At 42.3% G+C, this 26,376-nt stretch overlaps 1 protein-coding gene across 1 annotated transcript in view; it reads left to right on the forward strand.

Annotated features, from left to right (window-relative positions):
• AIG1 (androgen induced 1) overlaps positions 1 to 26,376 on the forward strand; it is a 210,369-nt gene that overhangs the window by 64,005 nt on the left and 119,988 nt on the right. The window contains exon 3 of the mRNA XM_006265734.4: positions 13,397 to 13,498. Coding sequence (XP_006265796.1) covers positions 13,397 to 13,498 — 102 coding nt within the window. The remainder of the gene's footprint in view (positions 1 to 13,396; positions 13,499 to 26,376) is intronic.

The raw sequence follows: 26,376 nt of genomic DNA on the forward strand, positions 1-26,376 counted from the left end.
AAATCCACATTTTTCCATGATTAATATGGAACACCTCTAATATATATAGTAGTGCTTCATTTTAATCATGGAAAAAATGTGCATTTGGGGTTACTTTTTTAAATCCGAAAATTGGAGATTTTTTTCATTGGAAAAAAACAGGTTCCCTGGTCATATGTCACCACGGAGAACAGTCTAGCTCCATCCTCTTTGGAACCACCCTTCAGGCTGCTATTAAATCTCCCCTCAGTCTTCTCTTCCACAAAGTAAAAAGGCCAGTTCCCTTAGCCTTTCCTCAGAAGTCATGTGCCCAAGCTCCCTAACCATTTCATTGCCTTCTGTTGGACTCTCTCCAATTTGTCCACATCCTTTTTGTAATGGGGGGGCCCAAAACTGGACACAGTACTCCAGATGTGGCCTTATCAACATTAAATAGAGGGGAATGAGTAATCAGTTCTGCTGGCAACACTCCTACTAATGCAGCCCAGCATGCAGCTAGCCATCTTTGCAACTAGGGTACACTGTTGGCTTCTGTTCAGCTTATTGTCCACTGTAACCCCCAGGTCCTTTTCTGCAGAGCTGCTGCTTAGCCAGTTGTTCCCCATTCTGTACTGCTGCATGAGGTTGTTCCATCCTAAGCACAGGACTTGGCACTTCTCCTTATTGAACTTCATGAAATTTATTTTGCTCCAATCCTCCATGTTGTTGAGGTCTCTCTTAATCCTAGCCCTACCCTCGAGTGTGTCTACTGCTTCCCCAGCTTAGTGTCATCTGCAGAATTGCTGAGGGTGCACTCCATCCCATGTTCCAAGTTGATGATGAAGATATTGAACAAAACCGCCCCTAGGACCGACCCTCTGGGGCACTCCACTTGATACTACCTGCCGACTAGGCATCGGCCCATTGATTACTACCCTTTAAACCTGACAGTCCAGCCAGTTTTCTATCAACCTTCCAGTCCATTCATCCAGCCCATACTTCTTTGGCTTGCTTGCAAAAATGTTGTAGGATATTGTACCAAAAGCCTGGCTGAAGTCAAGCCATGTCGCATCCACTGCTCTCTCCACATCCACAGATCCAGTCATCTCACCATAGAAGGCAATCAGGTTGGTCAGGCATGACTTGCCCTTGGTGAATCCATGCTGACTGTTCCTAATCACCTTCTTCTCCTCCAAGTGTTTAGAAATGGATTCCTTGGGGACCAGACTGAGGTGAAGCTGACCAATCTGTAGTTCCCCAGATCCTCCTTCTTTTCTTTCTTAAAGATGGGCACTATATTTGCCTTTTTCCAATCTTACAAGACCCCTCCCAATCACCACATGCTTTCAAAGATAATGGCCAGTGGCTCTGCAATCACATTAACCACCTCCCTCAGGACCCTCTGGTGCATCCCATCTGGCTCCATGGACTAGTACACAGTACAAATCTAAATAGTCCCTAACCCGTTCTTTTGCCACTGTTAACTGCTCATCTCCTCCCCAAAATGTGCTGCCCAGTACAGTAGTCTGGGAGCTGACCTTGCCTGTGAAGACTGAGCTAAAGGAGGCATTGAGTACTGCAGCCTTTTCCTCCTCGTTTGTCACTAGGTTGCCTCCTCCATTCAGTAAGGGGCGCACTTTCCCTGACCTTCCTCTTGCGACTAACAGGAGGGTAGAAACCCTTCACATCCCTTGCTAGCTGCAACTCCAATTGCTCTTTGGCCTTCATGGTTTCATCCCTGCATGCCTGAGCACTACTCTTATATTCATTCCTAGTAATTTGTTGAAGTTTCCACTTCTTGTAAGCTTCCTTTTGTGTTTTAGCTTACTGAAGAGTTCCCTGCTAAGCAACAGTTTATACCCTGACAGTACTCCAGTTGTGCAAGCTCTCCCACCAAGTCTCTGTTGTTCCAATCACATCACAGTTCTTTGACTGTGCAAGGACTTCCAATTCTTCCTCCTTGTTTCCCAGGCTTCTTGCCTTCATGTAAAGACACCTAAGGTAACTCACCAATTGCCCTACTTTCTCAAAAAGAATGAAAATGCCTCCCCTGTTGCCTCCTTCTGCTTGTGCTTCCTCCAGATCACTCTCTTTCCCAGTTACCTCAGGGCTTGGTCTTCATCTCCTGGCAAATATAGGTAGCCAGCCTATCTGAAAAGATGGTCTTCCCTCTCTTTGTGAGGTTGAACCTGTCTCTTCCTAGCAATCCTCCTTCTTGGAACAATATCCCATGGTTGAAGAAGTCTAAGTCCTGCAGAAGATACCATCTGCACAACCATGCATTTCTGAACCTCTAGTCCTTACCAATTCAATTCCCTCCTGAAACCAGATCTTTTTCAGTTCTACTCATTACATTATATTTACTGCTCATGTAGGTGTTAACTACAGTGCAGAAAGATGATAAAATGTGAAGTGGTAAAATTTGTCCCATTTTCCAGGTGCTGCTTATAAAATAAGGTACTATTCATTGTAACAGAGGGTATGAGGAGTTGTTGTCCATAGGTAACAGAAGTCTAATGCTGCTGTTGTTCTGCAAGGAACTTTTTATATGGAAGAAAATATGCAGTGAGCTGTTGATATATCAAACAGAGGCTGTAAAAAAGTTGTTATATACCAGAGGGACTGTAGAAAATGAGAATAAATTCCCCCGCTTCCCCTATCCTCTTAACAGCTTCCTTCCTTCAAAAAAGAGCATTTGAACATGCACTTCCTTGAGTCACAGAGCTCTCTACAGGGCTTTTCAATACAGTGGTTTCCAGCAGAGACATGTAAAAATTTTAGATAGAAAATTTAACCAGATGTGAATAAAATGCTTATTGGGTTTCTGATGCAATCTCTTCTTTCTTAAAACTTGTCAGTTAACTTAAAAATATTAATTTGGATGTCTAAGGCAGTGGTGCTCAACCTTTTGGCCCTATGGCCAGATGAATGGTGTGGGACTGGTTCAGTGGTAAATGCCAGATTGGGTCCTGCAGCTGGTGCCACCCTCTCCCTACCCTGTGCATCAGGATTGGGCCCAGGAGCCCGGATCCACATCCCTCTCAATTCCACATACTGGGATTGAGCTCAGGGTGCCCAGTGCCACCCCTGCCTGGCCCTGCATGATGGGATCAGGCACTTGATCCGTCACGCAGAACCCAGGGCTCCCCATAGGTCTATAACTTGGCAGCAGGGGATCAGTGGCACCTCTCTCCTGCTGCCAAATGTTCAGACCCATTGGGAGACCAGATGAAGTGGCACCACAGGCTAGTTCTGGCCCATGAGCTGGGAGTTGAGCACACTTATTGTAAGGCATTTGCATTATTTTATGTTCCTTGTAGTGCAAATACAAAGGAAGAGGGCTTTTTATTTTTCAGAGCAAAAATCACTGTAGTTTTTGAGGTTATTCTTATCATTGCTTTCAGCTTCCTGCTTACTAAAGTCCTCAGCTCAAGATGGCCTGTTCTAAAGAACAGATGAGAAATGAGTTTTCCACTCCCAAGTTAAACAATGAAGTGTAGAAAGAAATAATCTATCAAAATAAAGCTCTTCATTTTTTGTTCTGCCTAAATAAGTAGCACAGTTCCCCTCTCTGAGTAGCCTGATCACCAGTCTTCTCCTACCCTCAAAAAAGTAAAAAAAGAAAAGGCCAGAGGGCATGCAAAATCTCCTTGGGTGGTTTTGCAAAAACTCAAATCTTGCCTTTCCTGTGGTGTCTTATGCACTCTGTGTCTCCAGCTGCTCAAATAAAACATGAGCTGACTCTAGCAGCTCCTTTTAGGAGCATCAAAAAATAAACATGCATGTTAGACAGAGAAAAACACTATCTTTTGCCCTTCTGCCACAGAACCTGTACCCCTGGCTCCACCAGCCATGGGAGCTTATGTGGAACCAGGAGACCCAGCATGGCAGTGGCTGCCGCCATTCTCCATAGTCTTTTTGTGAAACCTGTGATAACTTATTGTGGGACCCCACAGTTCTATGGAACACAGTTTGAAAGTAGCTGTTCTACCAAACCGAAATTCAGGGGACCAATGCTGCCCTTCTTACTTGTATTGGCTAAACCCTTACTCCATGATTAGTCTCACTAGGCAACACTCTTGTGCCATTACTCCAATTTAGTGGCACCTCAAGGTACTTGAGTAAGATGTAATCAAAATCTAACTTACTAAAATAATGATGCAATTTGCATAGTGAAGTGCTATTCTGCTCACTAGATTCTGTCATAGGAAGTCCATTTTTTATCTAAAATCAAAGTCTGCGTAATGTAACTTTTAAATGGGAAGAAAATTACACAGTTACAGTGGTGGAAAGTCACCATAGTTGAAATAAGACTCCAGCTCCAAGCAAATAGGGGCATATTATGGCAGAGTTTATATCAATGTTTTTAGCTTATCTCTGTTGTTTTCTGTTTGTTTGTCACAGATCATAAAGTCTGCCAAGTTTTCATCACTAATTAGTGTTTTATGTAAACTTTATATGGCACTACAATCATGTTTCTTGTAATGCATCTAGAACAAGAGGATGACAAATAAAACGGGCATTTCTAGGGGAATAAAAGTGTGTTTTCAGGTTTTTCAGAGCACAGCCTCAAAAAATATTCTGTATTACTAATAATAACCTTTCTTCCTATCATTCCCTTTCCTGTAATCCATTATAAAGTATCATTACAGGTACAAATATCTTTTGGTATCCTGTATTTGGCTTTTTCAATTTTGTTCTTTTAGGCGTACTCTTACCTGGCCTATTCACTACTACAAATCTCCTCCTGTATTATGTAACTAGTCGGGTAGCCTTATAGGCTATGCATCAAAAAATTTGAAGATTTATTTATTTCTTCTTTTCAAAAATAAGCCAATGGCATTTAAGACATTTGACCTTAAGAGATCACAACACCCACCTCTTCCCTGTTCTTATTTCTAAAAATTTTTCTTAATAATTTTGATTTTACTTTTTTTTTCTATTAATTTTGTGCATGGCTTTTATTAGGAAAGCAATTGTATGATCAAAATGCATATTGCTCAACAATCTTAAAAAATAAAGATTGTTGATCTGGATTTTAGTCTTGGAAATAATTGCAGATATCTGCTAAACTGTCATCCATCTAACTCCTTTTCTCCACTAGCTTGAAAATAACAGAAATTTCCATAGAATAACTCAAGTCTATCTAATATGGTATTCTGCCACTTGGACTGGCAATTTCCAAGTGCTTCATAATAAGGCATAAAACCATATGGTACAACTAATTCATAGAATCATAATCATAGAAAATTAGGGTTGGCAGGGACCTCAGAAGTCATCTAGTCCAACCCCTGCTCAAAGCAGGACCATCCCCAACTATATCATCCCAGCCAAGGCTTTGTCTAGCCACACCTTAAAAATCTCCAAGGATGAAGATTCCACTACCTCTCTGGGTAGCTCGTTCCAGTGCTTTACTCCCCTCCTAGTGAGAGAGTTGTTCCTAAAATCTGACCTAAACTTCCCTTTCTGCTCCTTGAAACCATTGATCCTTGTTCTGTTATCTGTTACCACTGAGAACAGTCTACACCATCCTCTTTGGAGACTACCCCTTCAGGTAGTTGAAGGCTGCTATCAAATCCCCTCTTAGTCTTCTCTTCTCCAAACTAAATAAGCCCAGTTCCCTCAGCCTCTCCTGACATGTCATGTGCCTCATCCCTCTAACCATTATTGGTGCCCTCTGCTGGACTGTCCAGTTTGTCCACATTCTTTCTGTAGCAGTGGCCCAAAGCTGGCCACAGTATTCCAGATGTGACCTCACCAGTGTCGAATAGAAGGGAAGAATCATTTCCCACGATCTGCTGGCAATGCTCCTACCAGTGCAGCCCAGTCTGCCATTAGCCTCTTTGCAACAAGGGCACACTGCTGGCTCATATTTAGTTTATTGTCTGCTGTAACCCCTAGATCCTTTTCTGCAGAGCTGCTGCCCAAGCCAGTCAATTTCCAGCCTGCAGTGGTGCATGGGATTGTTCCATTCTACCTGCAGGATTTTGCACTTGTCCTTATTGAACTAAATGAGATTTCGTTTGGTCCAGTCCTCCAATTTGTTGAGGTCTCTCTGAATGCTAACCCTACCCTCCAGCATATCTACTATGCTCCAAGCTTGGTGTCATCTGCAGATTTACTGAGGGTACACTCCATCCCATCTTCCAAATCATTAATTATGAAAGTTTATTCTATAAAGAAAATTCTTTCTCAGTTCCCTGACTCCTGCTCTTTGTGACTTACATGTCCGTATCAAATTGATTAAACCTTGACTGGGCAAATAGGTCTAGCTCCATTAGGAGCTAGGGGAATTAGGGGGAAACTGGGGAATTAGGTCTAGCATCCACAATTTATGGCAGCTAAAATTCGCCTTTAATAATATGTCTTTAGTGCTCTTAATTCTGAAGGCTTCCATATATCCTCACAAACTACGTACTATATATATATATATATATATATATATATATATATATATATATATATATATATGCATATGTGTCTGTATTATATGCATGCACACACATACATATACACATTCTATATTGTGTCTGTGTGTGTGTGTAATAAATTAGTATCACCATTCAACTACCTCCACTTCAACAAAATAGGCAGAAAGGCAGCAAGCTGGCATCAAAACACATGATGGTATGTGAAAATTTAGGTCAAGATCACAGGAGAATATTTTACACCTACAAAAAGTACCACAGAGTTTTCATGCTCATGTGGCTGATATAGACCTCAGTTTTCTCTCGAAAACACGTAGGAAATAAATTAATGTAATTGTGTAGGTTAGTCAGTAATAAAAGTACATAGTAAAGGAAAATAAAGCTCCATTGGGTTTGTTATTCTTTTGCACAGAAATTGTTGGCTGGGTGTATGTAAACAGCAAATTATACAGTTCTTTTGGTTGCCTTCCCTCTGCCAGTTAATACATTTATTTATTACTTGCATTTGTATTGTTTGACTAAAGCACCTTGTTTTTCCTTTTGAGTCACCAACAGCTTCCTGATTTGTGCTTTAAAATTATCCCCTTACTAGCATCACCTGTTTTCTTTTCATGTTCCTTTTTGAAGACTTAAAGGTGAAACAGGAAATTTTAAAGTTTTGCTTTTTCCCTCGTGTGCAAGAAGGAAATTGTGTTTTGTACTGTAATATTGTTTTTGCTGCTGCTGCTATGTAATACTTAATGATACTATAACTGTGAACATCAAGGCAGGCATTTCATCTTCTGAAACATAGCTCAATGCCTACTTAGAAACTGAAGTGTCCACTTGTCTAGAGCATCCACAGAATATGAGTAGCAGCAAAACAAGGTCCTTCTTGTGCTTGTCTATGCTATTTAACTGTGTGCCAGTTATATAAATGGTATTGCCCTAAGAAAATTATAGTAGGAGTTATACCAGGGATGGGCAAAATACAGCCTGTTGGCTGCATCCGGCCCACCAGGAGATTCCATGTGGCCCATGGTACCTCTCCGTAAGCCAAAAGGTTTATCATGGGCCCTGGCCCTTGGCTGTCCCTCTGAAAGTTTGCTCCTTTGGTATCAGATAAGGGCCCCACTGGGCTGGAGGGCCAGGGACTCCTGTTGGGGAAAGGAGGCACAGAGGTGGGAGCATGGGAGCTAAGTGTTATGGGCCCAAGTGGGGCTGGCCCCACACTATACTGCCACTTTGGTGGGAGTGTGGGAGCTGTGTGCTGTGAAGCTGGGCCAGGCTGGCCATGTATGCTGCCACCATATGCAACCAGGGACTCAGGCAGGAATGTGGGAACTGTGTGCTATGGGGATGGGTGGGGCTGGCCCTGCATGTCGCCACTATGTGCAGCCAGGGACTTGGGTGGGAGTGCAGGAGCTGAGTGTTTATGGGGCCAAGTGGGGCTGGCCCCACACCCTGTCACCATGTGCAGCTGTGGACTCCAGTGGAAGTGTGGGAGCTGCATGCTGTGAGGCAGGGCAGGTCTGGCCCTGCATGCTGCCACCACATGTGGCTCTGGGGACTCTGAGGACCCCCCACACACACATGCACCCAACCCCCCATACCCTGACACACACTCTCACCCTCCCACACACACCCCACCCCAACCACATACCTCACCCCCCACACCCACATATACACCCCCACCCACCATATAAGCAACCCACACCCAACCATACATACACACACACTCCCCCAGCCATGCACCCCACGTTAACCCCCACACTCATAATATGCAAGAGTAAGACTGTATTTGAGCTATTATGCAATCACCTCTATACATTATGCAAACACACATAAATCAGGACAAAAATATTTTTTGAAATAAAATTAAAATATGTTATAGTAAATGTTTGATTTTTTTTTTTAGTATATGATTTTTTTTCTGGTTCCATGATGGCCCCTGCCCTCACCCCTGACAAGGAGTATTTCCAAGGGAAAGGGAAAGACTTCAGGTGGCAAGGGTCAGGGTTTAAGGAGGACTTGCAGGGACCAGGGGCGGAGCTCATGTCAAGGGGTGGGACTACCCTTGTGGCCCTCAACAGCTTCCCAAAACTTGTTAAGTGGCCCTCAAGCTGAAATAATTGCCTACATCTGGGTTACACAAAGCATGACTTTTATCCGTCATTACTCATTTGGAATAACACCTTAGTTCAAAATACTCTTTAAGGGCATAGACAGAAGTGCAGCTCCCCACTGTAACTAAGAACACTTTACAGGAAGGATTCTGAGTTACAACGATCCCCCAGACCAAACAGAACTTCACTGTTGGTTGTGCGGGGGGGAGAAGGGAATCAAGATGGTGGCTGACAGTCTACAGCCTGTTTCCCCTAGCTACAGCCATTCCTGTCTCCCAGCCTGTCCCTGTGAGAGACCTGGTTCTAGGGGTTCTCCAGCCACTGCTGGAGGGTGGGGTTCCAATACACCCTCCCCACCCTTGAGCAGGGACTGCAAAAACCTCAGGCCAAACTCCCTCTGCTCCCTTTCCCCCCTCCCATTCTGAAAACAGTAACAGGCTGGGAGACAGTGCAGACAAGTTACAGAAGATGCTCCATTTTGAAATGTCTTCATCTGACCCCTCATGCAATGAGGGCTCAGATTTTCACCTGATTGGCCATTTTTGAAGTGGTCTGAAGCCATGAACTTGTGTTTGGTCATGGCTGTAGATCGTTTTCTGTGACCAGATTGGATGAAAACTGTCACTTCTGTCTGCACCCGTAATGCTCCATGGTGGGAGGGGTGGCAGAAGGTGCAGTGGGCACTAACCCTAACTTCAGCTATTGTATCCTGAGGATTGCTGATGTGGATCATGCTCTGGCCACTCTCTCTCTCCATTCTTATCTTCCTCCCTCCCCCTCTGCTCCCTCAAGTCCTGATACCCCTGATGGACAGGACTGCAAGTCAAGAGGAGCAGAAGCCTATGATGGTGGCTCTTTGCATGCTGAGCCCCATGTCTGGGGTACCTCAGGAGGAGAACTGAAATTTGTGCCTTGGATGCAAAAGTGAACATGCAAACTGCAGTGTTCCTCTAAAGATCAACCCTGTCCTCTGCAGGTGGCCAGCCTAGTGAGCCAGGCAGCACTACGCCATTTAGTCCTTTCTCTTTTTGCCCCCATTCCTGCCAACTGTTCAGTGTGAGAGGAGCAATTCAGAATTCTTACCTGTGATTCCTGAAGCCCAGGGGTCACAATTCTGGCTAGCCTATAAAACATGAGCTGTGTAAAAGAAGATTCTTCTTTTATTATACAGCTTGCTGAAGTTCAGACTACTGAAGTGAAGTTCCACTAATGCAATGGCATACAGATATAAAAACTCTTGAAGAGTATCAAGAGAATTTAAAACCTCTTTAAAACAATTAATAAAACAGTTTAAAAAGTAAATGGGTTTAAGAGAGACTAGGAGGGCAGGTAACAAGTCCTAGAAATACACTTAAGTTGTGTCTACATTCATACAAAAGTGGAGACGCACCATTTTGGAGACGTTGGCCAAACAGTGAAAGAAGACTTTCCCCAGTTAAAAAGTCTGAGGTCAGTGTCATCACCTCAAGTATGAGTCTTGATTTGAAAGACCTGTAACATTCTATTTTTCTGTGCATTTTCTTTACCTTATGCCTGTCATGTGGTAGTGCTTTGCTAAGCAGCAATTACCGTCTGTAGCGCCAGATGGTTGCAACCAGCTACGTTGATCTAATTCTATCCATTGGCTGACTTTGGTTAAGAAACAGATGGTGCCTCCTCTCTTTCCTTACCTTTACCTCATTGGCAAAGTCGATTGTTTTACTCTACACCATGCAGAAATCACAGGCCCAAGTTTTTTGCCAGGTCTGCTAGACTCATTCTGATATGATCCATCTTAACCCTTGGTGCCCTTGCTTAATGTAAGACTTCCTCCATACAGAGGGCTCTCATTCATAGTTTTCAAACTATATACCATAGTTGATCTTAACAAGGTCTTATTGACCCACTGAAATTCAACAGGATTTCTAGGGAACTAACAGAAAAGGGATGCTTTGCTTCTATTTTTTCCACAGTTCACCTATTCCCATTTGGCAGTTGTGTCTTCAGGGCTAGGGACAGACATTATACGTAAACTGGTTTAAGTGATCAGAAACTGGTTTAAACCTGTAACAGAACAGACATTCAGTGCACATAAACCAGTTTCAAAATGGCCAAAACTGGTTTGAAATAAACCTGGTTGAATGTAGTATCAGACTTAACTGATTTGTCTCAAACCAGTTTATACAATGTCTGTCCCAGGTTCCCTGCAGGTTTAAGATAAACCGGACTCCCCCATCATCCTGGCATGCTCTCTGGGCTGGGCGGGGCTCTCCGCTCCACAGCAGGGCTGGCCCCTCCCATCTGCTCTCTAGCCAGAGCAGGGACAGGCCCTAGCTGAAACACTGGTTGGCGGGGCTCCATTAAGGCAAAGTGGGCAGGGAAGGGGTTAATTCATCCCTCCTTCCCCTCTTCACCCCGCAGCTGGACTCAGCCTGTCTGCCACAGAGCAGAGGGGAGGGGACTGCAGCAGTGGACCTGCAGCTGGCAGACCCCAGCTGCAGGGAAGGGATGGAGGGAGGCATTAACCCATCTCCCTGCCCCCTTCACCTTAACAGGGCCATGCTGGGTTCATTGTCCTGCAGGGTGGGGAGGGGGGCTCTGTTCTGTGCTGGGGGGGACTCTTCCCCCTCCTTTTCCCAGGGTGGGGAGGGGACTCTGTCAGGTTCTGGATGGGGACTCTTCCTCCTCCTCTTCCCTTTCTGCCCTGCCGCCCTTGGGCTGGGGCTGGGTGTCTGGCCATGCCACCTGTCCTCAGCTCGGCTTCCCTCGGCTTTGGAAGGGAGGGCTGCTCTAGCACCCCTGGGCTTCTGGCCTGAGCCACTGCAGGCATGTGCCGAACATCTATCCACTTGCAAACCAGTTCAATCTTTGTAGGTTAGTCTAACCTGCAAAGATTGAATCAATTCAGGCTGGGGTTTTTTGAATGTCTATCCCTAGCCCAGGTGTTTAAAGGGCAATATGGTGCCAGTGCAAGTAATGGGCCAGAAGAGAGATTTCTTGCAGAGTACTTTATATTTTCAGTATTTTTCAGACTGTCCATTAGAGGCTCTCTCTTTTTTTTCCTGGTATTTATGCATGAGTTGAAGGATTCACACTTATTTGAGGCAGGCACTAATAGCACTCATAACAGATAGACAAGCAAGTCAGAAATCAAGAAACTATGGTACTGCATGCTCATTAGGGGAAAAGACTATTGGTCCAAATAATCCAAGTAGCTGTCTGCTCTAAATGTGTATGTCTGTGGTTAGAACAAACCATAGACTATTCCATAGACTGTCTAACCTAAATTTTAACTTTTCACAGGCAAGCATAGAGATTGGATTATGCTAATCTCACTACATCCATTACTGACCTGAACATCCCTTACTTTGCTATGCATCCCACATTTTTTGTTTCCATTCCCTACTTCCCTGAAACTAACCCTCATTTGTTCCACAAAGGCAATGGTCTCCACTGGTATTAGCATAACTGCACATACTTCCACTGAATTGACAGTTGGGAGTCATACTTCTAGTTCTAGAGTTAAATTTGGTCCTGTCCATCCTGTGTACAGGGGCCCTTATGTCTCATGAAACTGGTCCCTGGAAGTCTCCTGGAACAGCTTTTAATTTTTCTCCAGTAAATAGTACCTCCTCAGGGATCTGTGATCATGAAACTCAAGTCCAAAGTAAAATAGTGTTTAATTAGGAGACATAGGTCTGCATTTTTTTCTAACATTCAAGACTTAAGGTAAGCTAATTAATGTTTCTCTATATTCTTTTACTTTTTTCACAGCATTTTCAAGAAGGGAAAAGAAAAAAACTTATAAAACAAGCTGAGCTTAAGCTTTTCATAATAGGTACATTGCTTCCATGGACTTAGCTTTGTTATGGGACCCAACTCTGACGTCTCCACCTTTGACTGAGACCAGTATGACTCTGCTGTACTCCTGCTAAATAGCAGGGAGGGATGAGGGGGTTAAATTAATGCTGAGAAAACCTCAAAGTTTAGAGCTTCCAAATTTCCAATACTCAATGCTTTTAGTTGGACAAAAATATCATAAGAAATGGTTTTCAGTATTTCCACTTCAATGGTCTTGGATAGAATTGGGCAATGTGGAGGCGGGTCAAAGTAAAAAATATGATGGAAATAAGCATTCAGCTTTTTTTAAACATCAGAAGATGTTAAAAGATTTTGTGCAAGCTTTGAGCAAAGGTTGAGGCTAAGTTTCTATTTAATCTGAACTGGTTCTGCTATTCTTGATCTAAAGAAAGGGAGGACAGTTAAATGTCCATGCTTTGGGCTCTTAGTAAGGTAATCCCTTTGACAAAATCCAAGGCAAGTTTCATATAGTGAAGTGGGGAAGATGTTACAAATCTATGCTTTGGATCTCTGTGGATCATGTAGGTAGTAGTACCTTAAAATTTAAGTGTGGGGAGGGGGTTTCAGGGCTTAAATGGGACTTAATAAGTGCTAAGGTATGGAAGTGGCCGTTGTTTCAGGGACAAACCTCACACCAAATGATAGAAGTCCTAATACTCTACATACTAGTATGTTCTGTATATTGTAAGTGCGATTGCATATCCTTTTTTCTCTGTTTTCTGTGCTGTTAGTGGTAAAACATTATTTATAAGCCACATCTGCTACTAAAATATAATATTCAATTGTAACTTGGCCACATGCATATAATTCAAAACATTATTTTTCCAAATGGTATTTTTACAAATGTCAAAAACAGGGGGAAAAAATTTCTGAGAATGTAAATAAAAATCCAAGACCCCACTGTGGGTAAAAGCAACCCTGGGTTTAAGAGCAGTAATATCTATATCTGCCTATAGAGCTCTAGCTATATATAGAAAGGTAGATAGGTAAAATGAAGGCTAGTAAAATCAGCCAATTGATTGTAACACCTTCCTAAATCTTTTCTTTCCCTTTTTACCCTCCCAGTTTGTTGTGACAATGTTTTGGAGCATCTATATCTATGACAGAGAACTGGTTTACCCAAAGCTGCTTGATAATTTTATACCAGCCTGGCTTAATCATGGGATGGTGAGTAAAATGACAGTTTCTTACATAATCGAAGCTGTTAAGAGACTGGTTTTTCCATGCAAAAGTTCACACGTCTCTCATACTAATGGCTGTGAAATCCTGATAAAATGTCATTAGAAGAGAAAGTTGTTAAGCAAATGTAACACCTTGTACATACGTCAGTCGCTGATTTTTTGCACTGCTACAGGATTCCTGTGCTTGCCTAGAAACCCCACCTGAAACTTGGTGGCCCTACAGGCTGGAACTAAAGCCAGTATGGTCTGTGATGGAACAGAAGTTTGCACTAGCTGAGAAGACAGCCCTTAGAAGAGAATGATTGATTAGTAGGCCTATCAAATGGACTACAGTGTAGGGCTGGGTCAGAAGTGATTTTCTTGTCCTTTGACATTTTCTGCAAGTACAAATGTTTCCCAGCCCTCATCAGAGCAAAGCTGAGACGTCGTCACTTAGCAGCATGTTCTTTTGGGGCAGATGAGTCTGTTAGCAGAATTTCCACCCTCAACCTGAGAATATTTAGTCAAAACTGATTAATTCCCCCACAATGAATCAACCTTTTTTTCCAATGATAAACTCATACACTGACAAGTCCCCAAAAGTTCTACATCAGGGTAATTTATGACTGAGTTTGTTATATAACAAAAAGTTGGACAGAGGGATAAGTCTGTTCAAGAAATTAAATGCATTTCTGTCGGTCATATGATGCCTTTGTGTGTGGTTAAAAACAAAGTGCTGGTTATCCAAGTATGCCAGAACTCTGTAGCAGGACCCATGTTAGATTATCTTTTAGAAATGTGTGCACCAATGTGATGATAGGTTTTAGAAAATGCTATTGGAGGAAAAAGGATACATTGGTAACCAAAAAATGAGGAGTTCATGCCAAATAAATACATCTTGATGAGCTAAACCCATCCTCCTCATTGCGCGTGACAGTGAAAAGTCCTTCAAAAAAATGAAGATTCTTGCTAATCCTCAACTAACATGGCACTTTGTGGATGAAGAAAACATTTGATTAAGAGTATATTTTTTTCCATCAGGTGTTAGTACAATGCAGGTAATATTGAGCTCAAATCTTTCGTGCTTGTTTCACGCATCTTGTCTTACTGAGTCTCTGCAAGACATTTTTATTATACCTTTCCACTCCTATCAGAACATGGCATGCCATTTGGCACTGTTAATCTGTAGACACAGCAGAAGCCATTTTAGAAGGTGTATGAATTGCATGGTGAATCAGTACTGTTTAGAATAAATTGTTTCTTGACGTAATTTGGTATGTACGCTGTGTAAATAGTTATTGTGCGTTACCCCAAATTGTGTGTATACGATGCAACATGGAAGTTATTAATGCTAAGAGATCCTGAAGTTCTACTAAATATTTTACCATTTTATCCTGGTTTTGGAAAGAGTGTTATGGCATATTGCTCTTTTTTCTGATGACTCATCTTGCATTAGTCCAGACAGTCCTTCTCTCCAAATTTGAGGTCTTATGCTAAGCATTTAGAAGAGCTGCCAAGCCATACATACATTTATTTTTATTTTTCATACAGAATTGTGCTATCTGTAATGACATTTCTTCCAGGTGACATTCTGCATACTGAAAATGCCTAACTTGGGACATTTTTCACAGACATGCTTCAACATTTGTGATAGACATACATTGTAAAACAGGTGACAACAGATGGTCCCGTGTGTTCAGGACATTTCTACATTCATACTGCAGCATAAAAGGCAGTTCAAGTCCATGTTGTTTTGTGTAAATGTATATTCGGTGAACTATTTGAAGAGAGGTTTTGTTTGATATTTTGGACATCATTGAGTGTACAGAAATGAATTGTATGCAAACATCTTAGACATTTTTATGTTCAACTTGAAATATTGTAGAAGGCATTTTCGAAAGTCTTTTGTGAAGGAATTGTTTGCCTTGTCAGTCTCTATTTATCCAAGTGTTCCTTTGGCTGGGTCACAGGGGAGGCTTATGACTGTTGGGCTTTTCACAACCTTTCAGTCTAATTCTTTCTGATGTTTTTGCCATCATATTATCTTCACCATCTTTCATTCTAATTAATTTTGATGCATTGCCCATCAAAATACGAGATTTGAAAGGGGGAAGGTCTAGAAATCTCATCTACTTTTTTAAAGTTCCCTCAGTGTGTTAATACTTTATTTATTAGCAAGGGCTATTATTTTGAGATGGCAGGTGTTAGGAAGTATGGAGATGTGATTTGTTTTAGTTGTTTTGTTTTTTGGTGAAAAGGGCAGAAATCATTGCAGTATAGTTTTAAAAAAGTCAGACAACATGGACTTTACTTTGTGCACAATTAACATATATCCCCCCAAATTTAGTACATTGTAATGGGAGCAACGCATGCCCCATGATAACTGTTTTGTTGGAGCTAAGCTTTGTAAACCAAGCTTACTGAGAGGATTTATTGCCCAGAGAGGAATTAAATCTGTCAGTGAAGCCATGAGGGGGTTAACTTGTGCCAAGCCAAGCTGGCACAACCATGATGCCAACCAAGACACAACCGTGATAACACAAAAGCTGTCGACCCACTCCAACAATGGTGAATTTTCCCCTGAACAAATCAGGAGTGGTATTCTCCTGCTTTTAAATGCATGTTTTTAGTATACACAGTCTGCTTATTTCTCACACTTTCAAATATACAGCCAGCTGATTTGTGGGTAGCTGCCATGGTACAGTTTCCTCTGTTTTGTGCTTCAAGCTTCACTTTTGTGTGTGTCCATAGCCTGAGAGTCAGGTCTTTTTGTCTGCAGCACTGTTCATGAGTTCCTGTTCTGTGTCATGGTGTGGCCGCACAAACTGGCAACCACAACATAAAAGGAGGATAGGGATTTCCAGCACATCAGCTGCTCAGCAGTAGTTGCTTGTTGTGTACACTCCTCCCCAGCTAAATCATGGCAACTTATTCACTTGTCACTGGGCACATATACACAAGATGCTTACTGTGCTCAGCTCATTAGCATCATGTGGCAGGAAGCGTGATGTGATGTTCCTGTGCCGTAGTAACGAGCTACTGCGCAGTCAGCGTCACCTAAAAGCCATTCGGTGACACTACTGCTCAGTAACTCTGGTGCAGTCATTTAGGACTTGCTTATACAAGTCCTAAATGACTGCACAGTAACGAATGCACAGTCAGCGTCTCATGTAGATGTTGCCGCTGAGCCATAAATCCCTCCCCTCCTTTACCTTTCAGTTGCTTGGTTCTTTTCCCATGCCCTTAGGACATGTCCACACTGTGTCTGTTGCAAACCCAGGATCGCACCTGCAACTCATTCCAGTTCAATACATGCCACAGCCCAGAAATTAGGCAGTGTAGCCAGTTTGGAATGTCCCACGCCTGTGCTCAGTTACACTAAGCAGCTTTGGACACGCATCACTTTTTTAATACTATATACACTCTTATCACATTACAGAAAGCTAGCGTGCATACATTCTGGCTGGCTGCAGCTCCGTACATAATGTGTGGGCAGTTATATGTAGAGCTCTCTAGTCCCCAAGCATCCCATAGTGCTCTGCCCCTCTTCCTGTACTTCTTTCGCAAGAGGGGGAGAGGGAGAGTAGCTGGATCCCTGACAGCCTCCAAGGAGCAAAGCTGCAATTTCCTCACTTACAGCTATTAGAGCCACTGCTTCCCACTTCCCCCAGGGAGCAACAACTCTGCTGAGGGACCAGTGCCACTGCCTCCACAATGGCAGCAGAGAGGCTGGCCCCCATTAAGGGAACCCACCCCCACCGTCGCTCCCTAGCTGGAGAACATATCACTGAGACCACTTGACAGACATCCAGTTAAAGACACGATAGGATCTTGTCCTTGATCCCAACAATTGTGCCTCCTGCCATATCATATGTGCATTTGTGATTGGGCATCAGATCCCAATTGTGCCATGTTGCTGATGCAGGGGGAGCCATGAGATCCCCTGTACTGGCAAGTAGCAAGCTGGGTGCCCAGCGTGCCCATGACTGAGAGCACCAGTCAGCTCATTTGTTCCGCTGTTGGCACTCCCAGCCTCAGGAGCACACCAGGGGCTTGAAATGCTCCCTGTCTGTGGCTTATTTCCTGTTTCATCATGCCATTAATTGAGCAACCATATTGCCAGGTTACTACTCAAGTGTAATGTCTGCCAGGGCCTGAATGGCTTCATGGATCCTACTCCCCTTTTCACCAAAAAACTCAACAATATCATCAAAATCATTTCCATCAAGACTACAAGAAAAACTACAGACCTTGATCCCCCCGCTACCTAACCCGGGGACGTTTTACATGCTCCCTAAAATCCACAAACAAGGGAACCCTGGCAGACCTATCATATCCAACCATGGGACCCTAACTGAGGAAATATCAGGTTTCGTTGAATCAATCCTAAAATCACTTGTCATCCACAGAGCAAGTTTTGTACAAGACACTACAGACTTTCTACGGAAACTTAAAAACATAGACCACCTTCCCAGCAACACACTCCTAGCCACCATGGATGTTACCACCCTATATACCAACATCCCACACCAGGATGGCATCCAAGCCTGCCTTACATATCTACAGGAACAAGATTACAACCCAGAATACAGACCCAAAGATATTACTGAGCTTATATACTTCATCCTCACACACAACAATTTCACTTTTAATAATCAACACTTCCTCCAGATGATGGGAACAGCTATGAGCACTAAAATGGCCCCACAGTATGCCAACCTTTTTATGAGCCACCTGGAAGAAGACTTCCTCAAGAACTGCACCATCAAACCCTTGCTGTACTTACGATACATCGATGACATCTTCATCATTTGGACTGAGAACCTGCAATCTCTGATTGAGTTCTACCAGAAATTCAACAGTCACCATCCGTCCATCCGACTTTCTTTAGAATACTCCAGCACCAACATCCCCTTTTTAGACACAATGATCAGTATCCAGAAGGGTAAAATACAGACCACAGTATACAAGAAACCCACAGACCAACACACATATCTGCACAAAACCAGCAATCACCCGAAACACACCAAAAAAGCTGTGATATACAGCCAAGCCCTCAGATACCACCGCATCTGTACTGAAGAGAACACCCGTGATCGCCACCTCACCAATCTTAAAAAGGCTTTCACCCAGCAAGGACACTCCTCCAGAGAGGTAGATCGCACGTTTGAAAGAGCCACCCGGATACCACGTGAAGAACTGCTGCAGTACAGAAGAAAAACACCCACAAATCGCACACCACTGGTTGTGACGTATCACCCATCCCTTGAACCTGTACGGAAAATCCTCAAAAAATTGCAACCCATATTAGAAAGAGACCCTATTCTTAAAAAGATCTTCCCAGAGCCACCCATCCTAGCCTTCAGACAAGCACTGAACCTCGCCAACCTCATCACCAGAAACAAACTTCCTCAGCCCCAGAACACACCAAAAGGATCCGACCGTGCCAGCACAAGAAATGCAAAACCTGCCAACACATCTCCACCACCCCCCACTATTACTACACCCCACAACAGAGCTATCAGTATTCCTGGATCTTACAGCTGCACCTCCAGGAATGTAGTATACCTCATCCAATGCACCAAATGGCCTGATGGAAGATATGTAGGAGAGACCAAACAACAACTGCGCACCAGAATGAATGCACACCGGAAATCCATCAAAGACAGAAACACCCAATTACCGGTGGGGGCACATTTCTCACAGGAGGGCCACTCTCTCTCCAATCTCTCAGTCCTGATCCTCAAGGGAAACTTACACAACACTTCCCAGAGACGAGCCTATGAGCTCCATTTCATCAACCTGCTGGATACTAGAGATCAGGGACTAAACATAGACATTGGATTTTTGATACGTTACAATCTGCCTGGCAACTGACTCCCCAGCCCAGCCCAGCCCAGCCTCTGGCTTCTTTACTTTTCATTCCATCCAGGAAGAGCACGCAGCAACTGCTGCAGCTTCCTTAGCCTGACGAAGGGTTTTTGAACCCGAAAGCTTGCTTAATAACTATTCTCCAACCATTTGGGTTAGTCTAATAAAAGATATCAAATTCACCCAAGGAACCTTGTCTGCCTATGTCCTTAGACCAACACGGCTACAACCCAAACCCCTGGAAACTTTGTAGCACTCCTGCACACATGAATATTCCTGAACCCCATAGCACTCTGTTTTGCTGGGGCACTTTGTAGTGCTGCAAATGAACACGTGTCCTAAACCCTAGGTTCTCTGTCTTGAGTGGATGTACTTCTTGGCCTATGTTGGGAACCATGTGAAGCCAGTTGTTACCTAATTTCTAGGGTGTGGTGTAGGAAGGAGTGGGCAGGTTATGCTTCCCCAGGGTGCTCCCAGGCTTGTCACAGAGTTAGAGTAGATCTGTCCTTCTATCATCCATGCAGCCCAGTGTTGCAGCTTTTTAATAGCATGTGCTCAATAGTTGTTTCAGCCATTAGTGCTGCAGTTATCTGGGAAATGTTCTGAAACAAAAAAATGTTCTCAGTTTTTGAAGGGGGAAAAATCAGAACATTTCAACCAACTACATGTCTAAATCCAAACATCTGGGGCTATTCTTATTTAGGCCCAAAAGAGAGAAAGTTGATAGTATTATTTGTTCTTTCCCATATGAGATAGCTCATATGTCATTCGTACAAGCACAAAGAGAGTGTATTGATTAATATTCCTTCTCTGTCCATTTTTTTTCTTTTTGTGCTAAAGATAAGGAACTATAATTAAGTGCAGATTAGCTGGAAAAAGGGTGGGGTCTGCTGGAATTTCCTAACAAGAAAAAAATGCCTCTCTCTATTTGGAGTGATGGTGGTATGTCCAAAGTTAAGGTTGGGGCTTTTCATTATAAACCTGATTTTTAACTATATTTTCTCCAAAAAGGAACTTACCCCCTTGAAATATTTTTGTGCAGTATCTCATCCTAGATCAGAATTTTCTTGGTGTGATTAAGGAATGTCAGGAAAACAAATGCTTCCCTGCCTGGCTTGGCCTGTAAACTCTAAATTCATATTGTTTCCATCTGCCATGCTGAAAAGTACCTTTTAGGTTATTTTCTTTATGGGGGAGTAAGGGTGAAAGGGGCTGGGTACTAGCAGGGAAGAATTAGAAAGATTTAGAGTAGAAGAAATCCCACAAGTAAGGCAACCAAAAAATAAAGTGTTAACTAAATGCTCATTTAAAGCATACATATATCAAACGTACAAGAAAAGTTAACTCTGAATGTAAGGAGAAGAATTATTTCCACTGCCTGTACAAGTGCAGGTAAGAAAGCAGGGAGGAAGTGGAAAAATAGTGATACCACAGTACTATACTGCTTCCAATGCACCCTTGTCAGCAAAGTCTGTTTGCCCTTTCTCAATCCTTTATTTGGTATGGAAGGTTTTCTTTAATTAATCTGAAGAAAGTCCCAGTCCTAACTTTGTGCTTTGCAAGACAGATGTTTTGGGTAAAGCTGTGTGTGCACTTAGGGACCCCAAAGTTGGACTGCCTAAATAGAATATTGAAGGAAAGCAGCTAAAAAGGATCCCACCATTCAAATTATCACTGTCACACCATCAACTTAAACCACCCAGTTAACCTTAAAATTGCTTCTTAATTTACACAAGACTCAATTTAACAAATTAGTAGCAGTTTATAAAATTTTCTCTCCAGTCAAGGTATCTGTTTCTAGTATATCTTAATAGTTAACATGTACAACATTTTTTCTGTCTACAACAATATCTAGATTTGTTAGATGTGCAGAATATAATTAATAAACAGGCTTGTAAGTTGACATACCGTGTACAGTGTATATAAGCTTTCAATACCATGAAAATGAAGAGTGTTCATTACTTCAACCAGTTCATTCTTAGGTAATATTCTTCTATTCCACTGACACACTATACTATCAGAAGACTTATGGAATCTGAACAAATTCCAGACATAACTTGATGGAGACTGGGACTATGTTCTGTTAAAAAAATTTACAAATCATTTAATTATCTATTCAATCAATGCCATGCATGCAATAGCGTATTTCAGTTACATCACAAAACGAGAACACAGTTGAACATGGTTGGGCAGAAACAAACTGGGATGACAGTGAATAATGAAGGATGACAGCAGTGGGGAAATGGCTAGACCCATGAACTCTCCCTATGAACTTTCCAATTAGTATGGTTAGGTATTAAACTGAAATTATTTTTTAATGATATTATAATTCTTTTTTAGAAGTTAGATTTCACTGAATGCACTTTTTAGTATTAGCCCATTTTAACAGCTTTCTTTCCCTTTTTTTATAAACAATGGTGTTGCAAAGCACTTTCCAATTAAATATGATTTTAAAATAACTTTTTAAGAACAGTAAAAAAAATAACTGAGTGGTAAGCAAATGGTTCCTTCTTTAATTTTTTGAAATGTCACTGTGAATAGAAACAGGTAGACTGGTCACTGGACCCTGTTCAGTTGGGTGAATAGCTCTGATATCCATGCAATTTAGCAAATTTAGATAAATGTTTGATTTGCTTATTGCTAAGAAGCAAATAGTAATATCTATATTAGATGACTACATTAAAACTTCTAGTGGAGGGGACCCTGAGCCCTCAAAAAGGTTAGATACCAATATATCTGATGTTTATCACACACAAGTAAACATCAAAGTAAAGAGAAATACTGATGGCACTTAAATGAAAGGACATTTTGCCCTTGACTTCAATGTAGCCACGATTTCACTCCTGCTTTAATAAGTGAAGTGAATACCACCCCTAAATAGTTTAAATTGACCATGCTGTCCAATAAACAAGCGGCTAAGTTTTCATTTTTCACAAAGCAGATTACCTGAGAACATTATAACAAGTAGTATCTATTTTTAAACAGTTAACTAAATTGGCTTATTTCTTGCATTTATCAAGGTAGTAATTTTATCACACTGCTCATTTGCACACAGCTTGATTCCAGATTTAAATTAAGTTTCAGAACTGAATCTTTCGCTCCAAACAAGTTGTTTCTCATATCTTTGCTCTATAGCCCTGCACTCTGAATCTACTTTATAATTTTTTTTTGTTAACATCATGAAAAATCATATCATTCATTTTAGAAATATGTATTTGTGACTCCAATGATGCTGTTACTATGATACTACAATTAAAATAATATTACTATAATTAAAAATAAAGCTTCAGTTATTTTAAAATGTTATATTGCATCATAATTTTATATATTGCTATATAAAATTTGAATCATGCTCATTTAAACCCTCAGTGACTCTTTATCAGTAGTTGATGATGTGATGTACATATGATATACATGAGGAACTATCTTCTCTGTATTGTTAATTTAAGCTATAAAGCAAGTTTTGCTCATAAGCCAACTTTTCTCAATGAGCAAACAGAGGTAAGTGGGACATCACGCCCGAACTGGCTAGCCCATTGAGGGTGGGCTGAAGTTCAAGTGTTGCTGACCCCAAGCCAGCTTACAGGACAACCTGTATTCGGGACTTCATGTAGATTTATCCATGTTAAGCCCCAACAAGAATCCTTGTTTGTTTCTAACAGCAACATCCCAGATTCTTAAAATTTGAATAACTTTTTTTGTGTCAAGGAAAGGAAAATTCTACAGAAGTAGAATTGTGCCAAAGCTCAAAAATAAGAAACCATAAGAAAGCACTAGAGAGAACCTTTCAGGAAATGTAAGCCTACCTTTAGGGAACATGGAAAGTTGATTATTGTAGGGATTATATATTGTTGGTATTTTCCTTCTTTGTGCAGTTTATTCTTTTGGTGCTATTTACTGAAAATAATAGTTTTACTAGAAAGAGATGTCAGTTCCTTTTTGTTTCGATACAGCATCCAGAAAAATCAGAGGCACTTGGGAGATGTGCAAACAAATTATGGAAAAAGAGCTGCCTGTTTAAGTGATACATTTCTGGTCTCTCTCCCAAGTTCTCTCTCCTCTTTTTTATTGGATACTCAGCATAAAGACTTAGAACTCTTAACGGTAGTGTAGATACGGTTCTATCATTTATGTTGGGGGTTTTTATGATTATTATTGACAGGCATCTTTTACAGGCTTAATAAATCTGAAGAAGTAGTGAGCTGATGCCAAAAGAAATCACTGAGAGAGACTCAGTTGTGTCTTTTTAAGTGATTCAGGCCAATGGAGAAATAAGTAAGCCGCATGAAAGATGCTTTGGATCAAAGCTCTTAGTGACCTAGCTTGTATAGATCGGGGGTTACAAAGACTGGTGAAAGTTATTGACAAACCAATTGCTCCATCAGGAGCTAGGAATTGAGTCAATTTCTACATGACAGTCTCTCGAAGGAAGAACTTGCGATAGCCCTCCTCTTCTCCTTGGTTATTTCATCCAAGGTTTGGTTTTTTTTTCCAGCTATCCTGGCAGATTGTAAGTTCCATTACAGAAATGTTTTAACAGGGAAGAGTGGACTAAATATGTTAAAGGAGGGGGAGGGTTTAAGTCCATTTTTTAATGTAACAATGGTCCAATTGGTGGAACATTTAATTCAGGGCTGTACAACTGGTGGCCCCAAGGCAACATGCAGTCTGCAAGAGATTAACAGGTAGCCCCCCACCTCTTTGCTCAGGCTACCCTCTGCTCCCTCTCCCTCCCTCAGCTTCTGCTTCCTAACCTAGCCTCAGGGGTGGAGCAGCATGGTGCAGCCAGCAGTGCTAGGTGAGCTGACAGCTCAGTGTGCCTGTGCAGTGTGGTGACATGAGAGAGAGCCTGGGAGCTTCAAATGAGGCAGGGTGCTGTGCTGGATGGGGGCAGTGGGGTGGGGAAGTGCCTGCCTGTACATGGTGTAGCAGGTGAGACAGCGCTTGTTAACATCTCACTGTAATGTTGTCTCTTGACTATACAGGACCACTGTCTAATTCCATGTTAAAAATCTCAGAGATCCTCCAGTGTAATTGAGTTCTCTTTCTTTTAATAGATGTGTCGTCATATGTCTGATTATAAGGATTCAGAAATGAGATCTATAATACTTTAGAGAGCAGACTTTCAACTATAACATTAATTGCAAGGTTTTCTGACAGAAAGTATGCAATTAAATAATAAGCTCTGTTTCTTGCAGAATAAATATCTACTGAGGTGATTACTGCTTCAATGTCCGTCTGAATGACAGAACATTGACCAAGTAGAGGTCACTTGCAGGGCCCAGTTTATGTAGCTTGAACACTGCGAATAATGTTCCTGGATTTGTACACTTCTTGCATGCTCATGCTGTGGTTATGTTATTTCTTTTGATAGATCTCCTTATTATCTGCCAATTCCACAACTGGAACATGAGTACAGTAGTATCAATTATCCGCACACTCTGGGGAGAAAAACAGCAATAGTTTAAAAGCTTTTCTTGATTATTCTGTTACTTACGTGGAGTGCTTGAAAATTGGATGCATGTCAGAACTGTGTTAGCACAGCATCTGGAAATTGGGAGAGGCACCAGGGTAGAGAAAGCTGAATTATCTGATTGACATCACCTGACTCAGAAGAGACCCTTTACTCAATGCGGAAATAGCTCAAAGTGGGAACTGTGCCTTAACAATACGATGAATTTGTCAAAGCAGATTTACTGCACTGTGAACAGGCACATTACACTTTTACTGGTATAAGTCATCATCATGGTCTATACCCATAACGGAAGTTCATCACACAAAACTGGTCTATACCCAAAACAGAACAGAAGTTCAACACACCTATACTGGTTTAAAAATGGCAGAACTGGGTCTAAGATTTGCCTGCCCCACCAAAGGGTTAATAAGTATTCTGTTCGCTACCAACTTAAATTGTGCCGCTTACAGAAAACCATACAACTTAGATTGATTCTGCCTCAGGTTTTTTTAATGTCTATACCTAGCCTGTAAGTCTAAGATAGCTTTTCTAACTGAAGAACAGATATGGAGCACTAGCAACAGAGGAGGAGGAGCGCATTCCATTGCTGGAAGAGGCCAGGCCAGGAATCCCCAAGATAGGGAGGATTGAGACCACTGCCGCGAAGAGGAAGCGATGGGTGGTGGTGGTTGGAGACTCCCTTCTGCAGGGGACAGAGGGATCCATCTACTGGCCTGGCCTGTTGTTCTAGGAGATCTTCTGCTTGCCTGGAGCCCAGATCCGAGATGTCATAGAAGGATTACCAAGACTCATCCAGTCTTCTGACTACTACCCCAGGCTGGTCATCCATGTGGGCAGCAATGATACTGCCAAGAGTGACCCTGGGCAGATCAAGAGTGACTACAGGGCTCTGGGTGCAAGGGTGAAGGGGCACAGGTCGTGTTCTCCTCAGTCCTTCCAGTGAAGGGGAAGGGCCCTGGCAGCAGCAGACACATCCTGTAGATCAATGTATGGCTGTGCAGGTGGTGTCGCCAGCAGGGATTTGGCTTCTTCGATCATGGGATGTTGTTCCAAGAAGAAGGACTGCTAGCAAGAGATGGGATCCACCTGACAAAGAGAGGGGAGAGCATCTTTGCAGACAGGATCACTAACCTAGTGAGGAGGGCTTTAAACTGGGTTCACCAAGGAATAGAGAACAAAGCCCTGAAGTAAGTGGGGAAGCAGGGGACCTGAAGGAAGCAAAAGCAGTAGGGGGCAACAGGGGAGGCCTCATTCCTTCTGAGAAAGTGGGGCAATTAGCTAGTCACCTCAGGTGTCTGGATGCACAGAGCCTGGGAAACAAGAGGAAAGAACTGGAAGACCTTGCACAGTCAAGGAACTATGACATGATTGGAATAACAGAAACTTGGTGGGATAGCTCACATGACTGAAGCACTTTCATGGATGGGTACAAACTTTCAGGAAGGAAGGGCAGGGAGAAGAGGAGGAGGAGTTGCACTGTGTGTAGAAGAGCTGTATTAATGCTCAGAGCTCCAGTATGAAACTGGAGATAGGCCTGT

This window comes from Alligator mississippiensis, chromosome 1 (genome assembly GCF_030867095.1).
Source record: "Alligator mississippiensis isolate rAllMis1 chromosome 1, rAllMis1, whole genome shotgun sequence".
Classification (NCBI taxonomy): Eukaryota; Metazoa; Chordata; order Crocodylia; family Alligatoridae; genus Alligator; species Alligator mississippiensis.